The sequence below is a fragment of the Leguminivora glycinivorella genome, chromosome 15, assembly GCF_023078275.1.
Source record: "Leguminivora glycinivorella isolate SPB_JAAS2020 chromosome 15, LegGlyc_1.1, whole genome shotgun sequence".
NCBI classification, from domain to species: domain Eukaryota; kingdom Metazoa; phylum Arthropoda; class Insecta; order Lepidoptera; family Tortricidae; genus Leguminivora; species Leguminivora glycinivorella.
In genome coordinates, this window is record NC_062985.1 from 5,963,521 (window position 1) to 5,980,585 (window position 17,065).

General features: G+C 37.4%; 1 protein-coding gene across 7 annotated transcripts in view; it reads left to right on the forward strand.

Moving 5' to 3' along the window:
* Nucleotides 1-17,065, forward strand: part of LOC125234276 (tyrosine-protein kinase CSK) — a 67,926-nt gene that overhangs the window by 25,270 nt on the left and 25,591 nt on the right. For 2 of the 7 annotated variants that reach the window (XM_048140493.1, XM_048140492.1), the window contains exons 2-5: nt 10,964-11,049; nt 12,764-12,862; nt 15,753-15,839; nt 16,439-16,511. In XM_048140493.1, the coding sequence (XP_047996450.1) occupies nt 11,002-11,049; nt 12,764-12,862; nt 15,753-15,839; nt 16,439-16,511 (307 nt within the window). In that variant the 5' untranslated portion in view covers nt 10,964-11,001. The remainder of the gene's footprint in view (nt 1-10,963; nt 11,050-12,763; nt 12,863-15,752; nt 15,840-16,438; nt 16,512-17,065) is intronic. The other 5 variants (XM_048140496.1, XM_048140495.1, XM_048140498.1 and 2 more) reach the window with 3 other exon arrangements.

Below are 17,065 nucleotides of genomic sequence, written 5' to 3' on the forward strand. Positions count from 1 at the left end.
AGATCGTTGTTTGCTTGCCTTTTATATGTTTACGTTTGCAATAAGTATAAGGAAAATGGAAAAAATTGTAAGCGATAATGCAAGGAAGTACTTTTTACCCTACCGACCATAGCGTCGAGATACTGGCTATTTGGGTTGTATGAAGTTTCCCGTATAAATATTTATATAGGTAAAATACAAACATATTCGTACCTACTACCTACGCTGTGGTCGCTGTGTAACAATTCTACAATCATTGCAAGAATTTCTTTTAAAACAATAGTAATATGTGTAAGGTACAGTCAGCCAAAAAAGTGGTTTAAGTACCACTTTTCGATCAATAGAGTCGAAAAGTGGTAAACCACTTTCTTGGCTGACCGTACAGCAAATAGATCAGTTACAGTGGCCCCCCAGTCCAGAATTGTCCCGCTTTACCTTAATCGAAGTAATCGCGGACAGATGTACCTACAAAGAAACCTACGGATCCAAATGAAAATCTTATTTTTTGTAAACGTTTCAATAAGAATACTTTTATTACGCGGGCGAAGCCGCGGGTAAAAGCTAGTTATGTATAATACTTTTCACTCAACAGATAACTGTTATTGGCCTAATACTATGTAAAAATACCTATGTAAGTTGAATATTTACGGCTGTTGTCCTAAATACCAATAATAATAATAAAAAAAAACATAATATATTATTTTCCTACTTTGATTGCGGAAAATAGAAGGAATATGTCAAGAAATATAATAACATTATATACCCCCGGAACCCTTTTCACCCCAAATTACGGTACTTATTAAATTGTCATTATGTAAAATGTCGGAAACTACGGAACCCTACACTGACGCGCTCTTGGTCGATTTTTCTTCTTAATGCTATGTAAGAGATAATAAAAAATTACACCTCCCAATTTATAACCGTCTAACAAGACCCGGACATACTCGGAGTCGTTCACAGTGCGCGCTGTACAATTATGGAACAAATTGCCGTTGTCTATTAGACAGTCCCAATCGGTAGCATCACTCAAGAGGAATTTGCATAAGTTATGGCTATCTAATGACTTGTGTACTGGTTGAGTACTAATTATTTAATTTAATTATGATATTGTATATATTTGTATTTATGTATGTATATATATATATATATATATATATATATATTTGTTTAAATATAAGGTATATATGTATATTTATGTATTTGTATATATTGGTATAATAGGCTGCATGTTCTAATTATTACTGGGGTAATAATTGAATTGAACTATTTTTTCTTTCTGTACAGTGTTCGTTTGTCTATCATGTTTTTATGACTTTTTTCCTCTCAATTCGCTCAAAGGTTGACTGGAAGAGATCCCTTATAGGGATAAGTTCGCCTTTGTACACCATAACTATACTGTATTTCTATGTCCTAACTTGTCTTATGTACAATAAAGTGTTTACATACATACATACATACATATAATAAGTTTTTTTTGTAAAAAAAATATTTATTGCTCTCCGAGACATTTCTAAAAACCCCTGACTCAATGGGGATACGACGTTTCATAACAGAGTTCCTATGATCACCTTTCTGCTCCATCATCAGATTAGCTCCATGATACCATAATATTGCATTGTCACTTGATTTACATATGTGTGCAAAATTTCAGCTCAATTGGAAACCGGAAAGTGGGTCAAATTTAGCTTCTACGTTTTGACTCAAACTAACATACCTACTAACAAGGCAAGTTGAATAAAAGCTTGTACCTATAAAGGCTTCTGATACTAGATTTGCAATAAGTTTACTTGTCATAATTTAAGAACAGATGAGACAGACATATCCAATGACACAAGTCTATACCGTTTTCGTGAAATATATATTTGCTTTAACAATGGATAGATATTTATGCGGGTGAAAGTGTAATTTAGGTTAGTATAAAGAATCAAATATTTTTAAGCGAACGCGGCGTCTTTTTCCATACAGTTGGCCCGACGCTATACGCTCGCGAGACGCTAGAAAGAGAGACCATGTTTTTGCCGGTCACGGAGCATCACAAATTTTGGCCGGGAACATGTCGTCATATACTTATGGCCCACTATAGAAAATCAGATATTTTTGCACGGCTGTTCATAGTCATTTATGCTGGTCACCAGCTGGTGTTCCATGAATATTTGGTCTAGTTGAGTGGAGAAGTGCCATTCAAAACAAGCGCTTTGTAAACAACGATGTATTTAGGTGATTTATAATTATTATTGTTTTCAACTTACGGTTACGTGTTCGCGGTATGCACAGAGTAAATCTTTAATGAAACTGAGTCATTTTTTTATATACAAAATTAAATTTGAACCAGAAGCACTATACCTATACCCGCTCGCATTCCCATTTTTTCTATTCTAAGTAGGAATCGATTAATACGTATCTGAATATGTATGAATAAATTAAATTGTAATTGTTTACATACAACCTGTGAAGTTTGGTTGACAAAATTTGACGTAGGTACTGTTATATATATTTTTAAAATGACGTACTGTTAATACCAGCGTAATGAAAATGTATTCCAATGAGTAAAACAAAACATGAAACTTTTTTCAATTTAACCGAACTAGAATGAAATCATTTATACTCATTCGGTTGTGTTCGTTATTTTCTTTAATAATGTGATATATTTTTATTTATTTTTTATGCACAAGCCATGCACCTTTAAATTTTAAATGAGATTGGATCTCCACCTGACATATTTGATTTACCCTATTTATTTTGAGCACAGTTTTACACTGGTATGGTTTTTCGTGTACGTACACTATTTGTCAAAATATTTGTCAAATTTAATTGTCAACGCGGAGCGACCGGCGACACGTCTGCCTCCGATGAGCCGCTCAGGGCGTCTAATCGAAAGGAGAATTCTGACAGCAATGGCGAATGTATGGAAATTTTACGATAGTTTAAATTTAAGGTAAAATTTCTTTGTTGCCTTTGAGAGGAAAAATATAAAAAACCTCAAAACTTCTAGTCCATTTATCTGGCTTTTAGAATCACTTAATGTTATAACTAAAGTATTGAATTTTTTTAACAAAGTTTACTAAACGGCGACATACGTTTTTCTCATTTTAGGTCAACTTTGCGTGGGTTTATTTATTATACCTTTAATAATTAGAGATTCTGAATAGTCAAAAGTTGTAGACACACTCTTTAAGATAATAACTACATTTATTTTATTTCATTTAATTTAGAAATGTGAGCAGCATTTGTTAAACGCCGAATGCACTTTTCGAGCATTTCGTACGACCCCCTCTTAAATCGTTTGGATAGCCAAGGTGAGAATACTACCAATGACGTTTAAATGATACTAACTAAAAGCCTTGCTCCGACAGGAAAATGATCACTAAGGTAAAAACACCAATCAAACTAATAGTTAGTAGGCAGTAATCTTGTTTACGGACTTTTTCCTGACTCACTGCAAATTTCCTTCCAGGTTAGACTTAGCTTTTGCCTAAGTTATTTTAAACCTCGTACAAATATCATTGGTCATGTTGGTTGTCGCCACCAGCCGCCGCCGTCTGCGGGTATTTTAAGCGAGGCGAGGGGTTGCAGTGGTTATGATTTATCGCCATGCCAAAACTGTATTAATGATCCTTCGCCATGAAAACGCCATTCGCTCCCCGTTTCGGAACTTTTATTAACTGCCTGAATACCGATTGACCATCACAGGGAGTGTTCAGTTTACGTAACAGAATATTCCAAGAAATATTTATTTTACTTTAAAGAAACACGATTTGTGTTATAATTGCGTGCAACTTAACTCCATGCCTGTTTGTTTATTCAAGTGGCTCGATATCTATAAAATTGTTATTTTCCTTTGTAGCGGCCTTCTTGAGGGGAAGGAAGTAATTTCTATTAGCTAAGGCCATATTGTATTATCCCTGTGGTTGTTGCGCGAAACCAATTTAAAGGGGGAGAAGCTTCGACAATCTTGTTACTAGATTTTGCCACTTTAGACTTGCTTGTATAACATTATTATTTGATTCTCTTAATTTATATCTTATCCTATAGCATAGTTTGAGCGCATATTATTTGCATTTCTTTGCCTAAACCAAAACTTCTTAGAAACTCAAAATACAGCAATTACTTTTTAAACCACAAACACTACAATGCAAGGTAACAAGTGAAATTACAGTACGGCTGCAATCTCGTTATGGCTTTTATATTTATGATCTAAATAAATACAAAGTGCATCATAACAAGCAGTTTAACCGCTGCATTCCTTACGAGTTTCTGCAATCATGTGGTTTTCATGATTTACCGTTCGCATGTTGAACTGCACGACATCATCATGTCGGGTTCTAGCACCTTTGCTTTCACGTTACAACACTCATTTCTATTGGATTAGCATTTCTATTTATTTACAAGATTTAATTGAGGGAATTTCCAGTTAGAAAAAGATAATTGCATTGGAGTAGCATTTTTGCTTTTATAAGTAACATAACAGTATCGTAGATATTCTCACTCACTTCGTCAGCCTGCTAGCAAACTGACAAGCTTTTAAAGATACCAATTCTATTATTTATCCCCTTTTTAACCATGCTGAAGCAAGAACGATACCCACTTTACCATTTTATTTGGTCCAAATAAGCATTAAAATATTAATACCTCACGCCTAAAATATTTCCACCTCAAGAGCATTAAATTATAATACTATATATATATATATATATATATATATATATATATATATATATATATATATATATATCTGTGATTTCCACGTTTATGTCCAGTTCCGGACTCCGGTTAATCAAGGGTACAGAAATAAAATAATTTGTAAACAGACAGATTAAAGTAAACAGTCTGGGATGTATAGACCGGCGTCAGTATCACTTCCTACATTTTATTTAAAGGCGAGTCAACGACCTTTGAGTCTGGACTAATGTCCAGCGAACATCTCATTACGTGAGGCTTTGATTCAATCCTTGTATGGTTGCGTACCTGCATGTCATTTAAAATTTACATTGAGTGGTTACAGTATCTTGAAACTGTGTGGACAACTGGCATATAATATCTTACTAATCGCTAATTTATATTTTTTTATTGATGTAGCGACTCGACTATTATTAAAGTTGTTCATATACTTTGTAATGCTTGCAGTTTGAATTATGGAGGGCTAATGAAAAAAAAATACACTTATATGTTCCCCTTTTCTGCAAATAAAACATTAAAAAAAATGCAGAAGTTCTCCAAATAATCGATTTTGTATAGATTCAAGCTCGGGAATCTCGGGAACAGATGTGGTTCAAATCTGTGTTTCAATTAAGATACATATATAAAGAGCTGTTCAACGAAAATCACTGTCTGCTGCTGCGCGATCTCATTGGAGCAGTTTTAACTAACCCAATTAGTGCATACTGCTTCAAACTGTCCCCTCTTTCTCTCCACTTAACCATGTCCCTGGCCAACATCTGTCACTCCTTCCTTATAAAACTCGATCAAAAGGTGGGTCAGATTGTATTTTTTCTATGGGATAGATTAAACGAGTTGTATTTTTACCGTTTGTCTCTGAACCTCTTGTCTTCCAGTTTATTTATTTTTAAACATTTTGATTCATTATTCCTACCTTCCAACCATTCATCGTCAGTGCAACTATAAGCACTAAGTTTGATAAACGTTACGTAAATTTTGGTAAAAAAAAAGTAGGACTTCGTGCTGGGGAAGCTTGCAGATTTCGGACCGAACGTGTAAACTTGTCACAGGCCAGTGTTTACATCAAGACCGGTTTACGAGTAGATCCACCGGGTTACGTGAGAGCTGAGAGCCGAATCATTCTATACTACACTGAATGGGGCTTGGCGAAAGTGATTGGTCTGATTTGCATTATCTGCTGGAGTGGATTGCGTGGTTCGACGCGACGCCGATACGGAAGTTATTAACGTTATGATACTTATGATTATTAATATTAATGGGTATAACTTTATTTATGTTCGAATCTTACAATCAGCATTAGTAGTAGCGAATGAGACTATGCGCCAATAGTATTTGGCATTCTTCAATAGCTCCGCCAACATCGATACAAACATATCATTGGTGCGAGAAGCAAAGAGTCGGGTAACTTTAGAATTCGAGTTTGTATTTGACGATTGTAGATGTACCATATGCGACGATTGAAGTTTATTGTATTAAGATGGTGATCTAAACTCAATTATACATATTTTAGCCGAAAAACATAGGTTTTAAATTTTATATATGCTTGGTTTAAAACCATTTCGTCTAAACCGAGAAAAGCCAGCAGTTGCAATGTTTTTATTGCTTCTGTTTATTCTTCCTTGTACATCTTAATTAATGATTCATTGCTCCATTGTGTTGAGATAATATCTATGATGTAATCGCTTATCATCATTAACTGCACAAAGGATGACGCGGCGGTATCCGGGGTTTCCTTGCCTAATACCTATCTTCTACTGTGTATCTAGCAGGAAAATCTTGCTGGGATTTTATTTCCACATATCTGTTGTGGAACTGTAACTAATAATTTTACTCTGACTGTCTTTGTTCGATTACAATTACTTCAAAAACATTTTGAGTAAAATAATATATAAAATTATTTTTCCGAAATACCTACCTCATTCAATTTCATTGTTTTGACTTTTATTCAGATAAGGCCTTATCAATGTAAATGTGTTTTCAATCTTGATCTTGATTCTTGTCAATTGTTTCTAAAGTTCTGTACCTAGTACAGTCACAGGTGGTTTACCATTATCGATTATGCTTTGAAATTTAATAGAGTCCGTAGTCTTGGCTGACCGTACCTACATAATTATATTATGCTTTGAAAAATATAGGCCCCTTAGTCAGGGAAAGAGTTAGATTTTCCAGTTTTCGTCTGTTATTTGTAAATTTAAATGGCAAATTATTGACATTTGCAAAGTTATCAGGTTGTAATATGTCATTTTTATTAGTGCTAAATTTAAATATATATTTTTTTCCGAGATACAAGAAACGCGTATCTTTGCAGTAAACCTTGTAAAGACATCCTTACTGGTTGTTTATCGTAGTGCAGTCGAAAGTGAAACGCTGGTCGTTCAACTCGGCACGCGCCTCCACGCCACACTGTCGGCAATCTCGATCGTGCTCACCGAATTCTAGCCGGTCTCAGCAAACCAGTTTAAAAATGGAATTTATATATATATACCGTTGTTAGGAACTCCGAGGTCACGAATACACTGGCGTAGGTGATAGTTGGCAGTCGGTATATGCGGTGGGAATTATAACCCTGTGGTTGGCCACGGTGCCGCAGACGCAGCACCGTGCCGATATAACTGCCAGTACTGCGACGCCTAGATTAGGGTTGCTTTTAGTTTTCGAACGACGGTCTGTGTAGCCAGCACTTACGCATTACTATACGTAAACGTCTTTAATATGTGTTTCAACTTTTTGACCTCCAGCCGAGTGACACTCAAGTGTAAACATGCCTTAAAAACGTGACCTATATGTATACATTTGCAAAGGATTCATGTCGAGCTGGGGTAAATAACTGACTTTGACATTATAAACCTCAAGTAAGGTTATCACCACTACTACCTGCTTGGATGAAGATGAATAGGCTCGTAATTGCAACGTCTTCAACACTGTAGGAAGAGTGAAGCAAACATAATTGGCCTTTAAAATAATGCGGCCATTGCCTCGGAGGTTCCATTGAAAGATCGACCTTGTTTTCCTTTTCCAAATGTGACCATACGATTATGCGATTCATATCGAAATGTCACTTGTCCGATCGCCCTGCTGTGTCTGATACGGTTTAGTGTTATGGTTTGACGTAATACAACCTACCAAACCTATAAACATATGGCTATGTCGTGGGAGGTGGCATTAGGAAACTCTATAATAATAGTTTCGCGGTAAGCATTCCATTCTGGCTGTTTGGTCCGCACTGTTATTATTTCAACTGGGTTAGTTAGCTTAACATTCCATTCTGGCTGCTAATTTTTGGTCCGCACTGTTATTATTTCATCAAACAGAGCCAAAAGGATATTTATATTTTTAGTTAGCTTAACATACATTTAATTCTAACGTTTATACAGTGGCTGTATATTTAATTCTAACGTTTATACAGTGGCAAAATGTGCTGTGATGTGTCATACCCACTACCCAGTTGTTGGTCTCCTTGCCTCATCCGCCATATAAAGTACTGGCCCTAACCTTCAGTGTCATGTTTTTAGTATACATGAGTAATATTCTATTTAACCGTATTCTAAGTAAAGGCCCACAACATTTACTTGTAAATAGCAAACTATATGATCAAATATTGTCTCATTTTCGGATCTGTTTATAGTTAGTAAAATAATAGCAAAAGTTCTTTAGTAAATTAGGTTTACGTTGTCATGAGTCATGATTTTTTACTAGTCTAGGTGCATTGCTATAATTTTATATGTAGTTGTTTTTTTTTTTTTTTTTTTTTTTTCAATTTGTAATTGATTTATTTACATAATATAAATAAGTTAATAAATTGGCCGCGAGCGTTCAGCGTTGCGTATTCACATTATAGCGTGATACAAACATGTTAATATGTGTGGTTATGTAGAAAACATTGCAACCAGGCGGCAGAGGCGCGCAGTCACGCATGATGCAAAAACTGCAACTAATCAAGTAATAGTAGTTGCGTCGCTTGTGCAATGCAACTGCTACTGTAGGCCCGGCTCGGGTAAATCACCATATCCGCTCAATTGCGACGCCGAACCTACTTTCACAACTGAGCTTACATGTATAAACTAAACTGTAATTTAGAAGATTGCATCGAGACGTAAAAGCTTTAATTAACGCAAAAAGCTGTGTTTAGGAATGCAGTGTGTCTAGTATACATTAAGTATCCTGGGCAGTGCCGCTCCGTTTGAGCTGCCGGTCCTCATACATTTATAGGCCGCTGCCCGCCTCACCCCGTCGCACTAGATCGCCCCTCGCTTCTAATTCTGTACTCAATTAGTGTGCCTGAGTGCCTTAACTCCTGGTTTAATGCGATAGTGCGCTATGAACGGCTGAAGAGCGCTAAGGCGGTAAAGTGCCGTATCAAGAAGTGAATGTCTGAGAAAACCTGGGCTTTTGCTTAACACACCCTTAAAGGAGTTTTCTTTGCACTTTCCAAGACTTGTTTCCTTTTTGGCATATAAAAATGCTTTATGTTATGTGGATATAGACCGTGATTCCTTTTAATAAGACAAAAATCAAAAAGGTAATTGTCTATATCCGGTCAATATAAGTCTAATGAAAATAACCGTGCATATAAAACATGCTTGAGTATACTTATTATATTTTACCTACTTGATTCGTTGTCTTATCTTCTAACGGATAAAACAAATCAAGCATATCAAGGAATTCATTGAATGGACAGCAATACTATGGCTAATGGATAGCTTATCATTTATCCTACTAACTTTTATGCAGGTACCAGCGGTAACCCTACATTTTTGGATCGTCTGTAAAAAAAAAACATTCAGTCGAATTGAGAACCTCCTCCTTTTTTTGAAGTCGGTTAAAAATACATCAGAACATTCAGAACACTTCAGCGTGTTGTCTTTCCTACCTACATATAACAGGTACTCGCAGTGTTGTGTTCGATAGAAAAATGAAGATTGAAACAAGAAAGCCTCAGTTGGCGATAAACCTTTACATATTCGTGTCGTTAATGTTAGTATCGATATTACACCTGTTAGTACACGGTTACATAAGTACACGTGTGCAGTGTGTCACGACAGCCGTTCATGCTCTGGCGATGCTCGCTAGTCCATAACAGGAACGATAGTGAAGCCCCAAACCTCAATATTTTCAGCTGTGCTAACTACTGAGGTAATCCTCCGTAACGAATAAGTGGAATTTTTACCGGCAATTTCCATGTAAAGTTTACGCGCATTTAATCTTCTTGTAATTAATTCCATATACTGTTCGTCATGCATTTGCATATTAATTATTACTCGTTTTATTATACGCTGACTCATTACTGCTTTATTAACATAACTTTACACAGTTTTGGCTTAAGATTTCTGTTTTTTTAGTAGTACGTACCTATTTTGTTAGAAGTGATTAACTGTTTTCCTTGTGCAGTCAACGCGTGATGCTCTTGCGTTGCCACAACCGTAATAGTAATAGCCTTAATGATAATGTCATGTTGAAACTGTTCCATTTATTGGCATGTTAGCACCAAGGCACGGTCGTTTCTAACGTGGTAAACTGTTACGGAATGCCCATGGTCGCGTCGGTCGCACACGCAGCCGCAAATGACGTTAACAGTATGCCGACTGGCCATTTCCACGAGAGCTCGTGTTAATGCGTGTCTCGCGGCGCCGCGTAAGGTTCCGGCGCCTAGTTGACCACTTGACCCACATAAAGGGCTGCCATGAAGCCACTCAATTAACTATCACCAGCCATCCGGTTTTACTCCACAAAGAGGCCAAATCGCCGTCTTTAAATTAACCAATTATTTCACTGCGTGTACTTTAAATGGCTAAGCGATCTGGATCGTGACGATTTATTCTATTGTTGAATATGAAAGCGTAACGTCTATTGGCGGGTATAATAAAGGGATCGTTGAGAACAGTCATACTCCACCAAATTTATTTCCACTTCCATGGAAAACTGTTAAAGTAACTTTCAGACGCTAATAATATAAGAAAATATTGAACTTATTGAATTAATAAAAGTGTTAAAAATATCTGAGCCTAACAAAAGCTACATAGACATGTACAAATGGTATTTAAGGGCATTTTCAGAATTTAAGACCCCCCAATTAGCGTAACCATAACCCCATAGCCAAACTGACAGCTAAGTTAATTTTTGTTAACAACTTACATTAATTGGGGGGTCCCAAATTCTGAAAATGCCCTTACCTAGTATACACGATTTCAACGATGTATTTTTTAAATCGTTTAACAACTCATTGAACATTCGCAAATGATAAACTTTCCTCACAAACCTAACTATACGGAATATCTGTGGTTTAACGTTTGTTATTGTTTGTTAACAGATGATGAAGAATAAACGTTCGCGGTAGAGGCACCCGATATGAACTCGGACGTCCATCGCCACCAGGCGCATCCACCGCTTGCACAGGTATCATATATTTGTACCCATTTCTTAACTAACATACCTAATTATTTCTTTTAACTCTAAATTGTAAGGTACAGCGGGGCAAATCTCGACTGGGGGACAATTGTAACTAATCCATTTTTTTCCTTTATTACACTATGATGTTGAGTTCTACATGTATCCATTGAACACGCCTACCATATTATATAACCGGTGGACACTATTTAATAATATAAACATTGTAAAACATGGAAAAAATTGACCAGTTCGAGATTTGCCCCGCTGTACCTTACAATAATAAACCTTTCATTCGGTGAAGGCGATTAATCCCACTTGTTCTTCTTTTGTGGCGGCTCGACTAAATTGGCCAGCATTTGATTGGGTTTAATAAAAATCTGTCAAAATATACCTAAAGTTACTCCAACTGTGAGGACTGGGCATTCTAATAAACAATTACACTATAATTAAATGACAATTTACAATAGAAATTAAAGATATTCATACAAATTACTGGCGCGACTAAAATCAACCGAGTATCAGAAATAGATTCGCGCTGTAATAGTTAGGCAATATTGATCGGTACAGACTAGCCGTCTGCCGCTGCAAATATGCAGTGACTGTGACTACACTTTGTATTGGAATCGAATGTTATCTCCATTAACAAAGTAAATAAGCTTTATAAATAGAAGATAGAGCGATAATGCTTCCGTGAATGCTACTGCTAAAATTACAGCTGCTTGGAAAATTCTAACGCCTGACTAAAATATTGCAAGCTCCAAGGTCTGTACCGAAATGAACAAGGAAGAGTTGGGTGATCTTGATCTCAATGCAAAACTTGAAGGTGGAGTAAACCTAAAAATAAGAAATTTGCGTGTACATGTACAAAGAGTCGTGCACAATTTATTGCCGCCGTGTACCTGCATCGCGTCGGTTTTGGCGCGCAGCCAAGGTTGTGCGTTGCATTGTATCGTTAAATACCGTCGTATGCGAGTTTTATCTCAAAATATGCAATTCACTCGTGGAACTATCACATAAAGATAATACAATTCAATAAACTTCACACTTTAGTTCCATGCGTAATGTATACAATGAGACTTATGAGACGTACCTAGTCTTCAAAGAACAGTACATTCAAGACAAGACAAACCAAGCAGGAAGAGGAATATAAGTTAGTTGCGTTTATTTGGTTCCGCAACACATCGGTATAGCGTACATTTTTGATCAAGGCCCACAGCGCGTAGTATTTGACCAGCATGGATTATCGTGCCGCAGGTACTTAAACGTTAATTGTGTACCAGGGTTAGAAAACTCCAAAGACTCGCCCTTTGAAGTAGCACGCAGCAAACAGGGTCACCGCGTTGTTAATAAATATTAACTAAGTACTTTAACTTGCCGCTTATCGCCCGTTGTCCGGCGCCGCTTAATCTTGCGTCCCCGATGCGGACGGCATGCAGTTTACTTTTTCTTTAAGCTGTTTGGTATTCACGATTCGTCTTTAAGCAAATGCCTTTGTTTGAAACGACTTGTCACGATTTTGATGCTACTGTTTAATAGAGTCCGGAAACAGTTACGCACTTTGAACACGACATTGTTGACTTTAATCTAAAATTAGGGTTTAACTATGTTTTGTGGTCGATTATGTACTTGATACGAGAAATTCTACTAATAGGATCGTTTCGCGTCTCTTGGTGATTATAAAGCAGTCGGTGGTTGCTGAGCCGGTTGTTATGTGTTACAGCACAGCGTGGGCCCTTGCGGCTGGTACTCGGCGTCGGCGACGCCCGCGCCCACCGCGCCGGCCCGCCTCAAGCGCGCGCAGCCCCCGCAGCAGCTGCCGGTCAGTTACACATTCCACTTCTTCAACTCCCAATACAGTTTTTCGTTTTACGTGTGTCGTTTAGGGCGGGATGCACCTATCGCATCGTGATGTAGATAACATTTTCATGCAAACGTAAATGTATGGGTTACCAAGTGCACCCGGCCCTGAATGTGTGATGTAGTTTTAGCTAAATTGTTTAATTTTTTTAACAGCGTGTTTTTGTTGCTAGTTTATTTTAATTAATTATATACATGATGCCTTTACTTATAGGTACTTGAATTACCTACTGTAGACCGGGCCACATTCGGTGTTGCAAGAGATCGAAGATAAACCTAACTTGTATGCCTGCAGTGTGCTTTTGACATTCTACATGGTAGTAATAACACGATAATACTTGACCAAGCAACGTAAAATACATTAAATATGACCAACACGCCGATTACATTGTTGCTACTGGCTGTAGATCCTTTAATAGTGTTTGCTTTGTCAATAATCACAAAGTATTGAATGTTTGTTTGGTCTGGCAATCATCCTCACATAATAATTAAATTAACACATCTTGATGAGCGAAACCTTGTCGTTCTCATACCTATTCAGTTAACTAAAATGTATCTGGCAAGAAAGCCAGTTTTCAAAGCTTTCTTATTTACAATGGTGTTTTTTTTGCCTTTTGCTTTTACTAACATTTTGTAAAAATGTAACTCTTTCATAGCTGGAGCTGTACAAATGTATTTCTTCGAGAAAAGTTCCCTGCGTAGGTAACAAATGAAAGGGGAAAGAAGAATGAATGCTTGCTTTTTGTTGGTAAATAAATGGGCTTTGGTTGAGTCAGCAATAAACGTAGCCGCGCAGCACATTTAGAATATTTATATTACATCAGCATGTCGCATCGATAAATTTGACACACTTAGCTACTTCTACAGGCTGACTGTTGTTTCTATCCATCCCTATATAGGTGGTCAGTCTGTAGGTATATTTCTAGTCTAAACTTGAACTTTATGCCTGTAAATTTAGAAATACCTACTCTAACATTTGCATATCCCACTGTCCTGATTCCCGATAGGGTAGCGAATTTGTCCCGATATAACAGCTTTTTATTAGATGTATTATTTGATATTATAGGCACTGTGCCATTCTTCTCAAAATTCCTATACATACAGTAGGCCTAGCACATGATGGCCGCGGGAGTATGTCGCCGCGAGATAGATGACACGTCTTCTTCTAACTGTATTAATGACATAAGGACGGGTAGTCTATCTCGCGGCGACATACTCTCGCGGCAATCATGTGCTAGGCCTACAGGCTTTCTCCGGTTGGCGCCTAGTGTCGCTTAGCATATTCTACAGAAATAGTGTTGTAATCCATACAATATGGGGATGTACAGAAAACTGCGGAAGAGCATATTTTGTACTCCTTTGAGTAAATACCATTCATAGAGTGGATATGACCAGACCATGACCTTAGGTAGGCTTTGCACGGCGTATGAAATGAAGTTCGGACAGTTGCTGTAAAAATAATATAAACGCTGTAACAAATTACATTGACTAATGTAGAAATTAATATTAATAATCTGCCTGACATCACCTCCGACATAATCATAATTGATCTATGTTTCCAGGATGTGTTACAAATAGACGTCTTGTTTAGTGAACATGTAATAGTTGCTTTAGCCCGACCTGATGTTCGCTTCCAACTTACAGACTGTTATTGAGGCAATAAATTTAGGCTCCAGACTCGTAAGCTTCCCACGTCTCATTCCGAGTAATCTAATGCACAAACACGGATATATTCTCAGTAAAGTACCCACTCTGTTTACTTACTCGCATGCACATCGATTGAAACGAATCAAAGCTCTCAAATAAACCTGGTATTCTGTGCAAATATTTTTTCACCTCTTGCATTATTTAGTAGCGCTCAAGAGTTTCAGCTTGAATATTGAATTTAAAATACAGCCGACTGCTCCATTGGTTGCAATGGAGGCAATTTCGAACTGTTTTAATGTAGTGCGGAAATTGTAGTGAAATATTGTAAATTTTAGTGGATGTGTTAGAGCTTTGTGCGTGCGTACGATGGCAAATCAGCGGGTTCTTCTGTTTGTCATGCCTGTCCATTTTCTAAGATGAAGTCCGCCATTCCTATACTATATGTACTTGACCTTAGAAAAAGCGGGCAAACTATATCTAGGTGATGTTTACATGCCTACACTTTGCCTTTGGCTGTCAAATCGTACCGTAGGTGTCTGGCAAAAGCAGCAATTTTATGTTTTATACCCAAAGAGTAGGGCGACGTAGGTCATGGTCAACCGTAATTTAGGTCACGATAACTACTATGTCGCTTTAGTATTTTGCATGACTCTGTGTTATTCATGTAATATAGATATTCTGTTTCTCATTTTACACAGGACGTAATTATAGGAAAAGGATCCAATATATTCTAATAAAATTCGGTCGAAAAATTTAAACGACAAAAATTTTACCTTTTCACTAATCTATCCCCACTGTCCCCCACACCCCTAGCGATCACATATCGTCACTACTTTTAAAAAATCTCGTATCTCACGCTGTTCCTCAAAGTTAAAACGCAGTAAGTCTATATGCATTCCATACATACTTACTACCTTTTTCTTTTCATTGACAGACGAAGATACAAGTTTTTTTTAAAGTAGTGACGATATTATGATTGGCGCGACAAGATCTCGCCGAGACATAAATCTCACTTCTTTTTCTAATTGTTCGAATTATTACATAAGGACGGGTATTAGTATATCTTGCAGCGAGATAATCTCGTTCCCATCATGTGCTCGCCCTGCAGATATTATCATCATATCAGCCCTTTTATCGCCCACTGCTGACCATAGGCCTCTCTTCTAGTACAGATATTATATGAACTGCAAAGTAACAAAACCTAGTTGTTTCAGTCCGGGGGAGGTGTGAGCAGCAATGGGCCGCACGCGCCCGTGTCGCCCACCGCACTGCAGAACCCCGCGGCACACAACGTAAGTATACGCATACATATTTTATTCCCACTTCATTCCTGATACGGAATCTGGGTGAGGCCACGTCAACTTTGAGCATGTTTTAATTCTTTCAACTTGGTATTAGATAATTATTTATTTTTATCACAACATTGTCAATCTGATTTAGACGGTGCGAGATCTCGCATACGTGTTTCATTACAGACAGTCCGCAATGAATCCGCAAGCGAGTTCGCGCGCCGTGTAAATGAGGCGTTATCTCGAAGTCCTTATCGTATGTTTCATTCTTAAAGCTGCTGTAAAACGCCTTATTCTAGAACTCAAGGTAAATTTTGCCTTATGTCCAAGATATGGCTAATTTTGCTTGTGTATGTAGAGAGACGTATGAGGAGGAATAAAATTTCATCAATATGTTTTCAATCGCTCAAGTATCAAGCGACATATCGTTGGATAAAGTAACAAACCTCATATTATCTTCTTAAGACTAAGTTCAAGCTTAAGATTATGAACTGTAGGTTAGTCACCCAAAATCGAAAATATCTTGTTACCTTTAACAAGAAGTTTAACAGTCAACATATTACATATTAGACAACAATAGTAAATAAAGTATTGTGTTGCAGAATGTGATGCCGTCATCGGTCCGCGCGGCTGGCCCCGCCCCGGGCGCCATGCACGCCTCACAGACCACCGCTGGTAACTACTTATATTTACTTATTACTGAAACAATACTATAACAGTGTCCCTTACGAACTGGGTACCTAGCCAAATGCACAAACGCTTACGATCTATCTCTATCGCTCCTCCGTGTTGGCGCGACAGAGCCAGACTGCGTTTCGCCGTCTAGCGTCAAAGATTAACATTTCGGCTAAGCCGGCTGTACTGTTTTGGTTGTAATGCCGAATTAACATGTGCGACGAATCGCGAAGCGAATATGTGAACGCTCGAAACGGGTATTACTATTAACTATAGCTCGTGTCATTTACGATGACGAGCAGATTTGTCAAATGTAACCTTTAATATCATTATAATACGAATGCTTTGGCACTCGTCTTCGTGAATAATACGAAATACGAACTATATTCACTTCGTCATTGACAACGCCACTTGTACATATAAATATAACTCAGTAATACTCAGTATGAGAAGTATACGAACCCGTATTTTGGGTTGATTATTCGGTAGCATTTTCTAAATGTAATAAACCTTTTACTGTCAAAGACGTCCACTAACCTTACCAATTCTTCGAC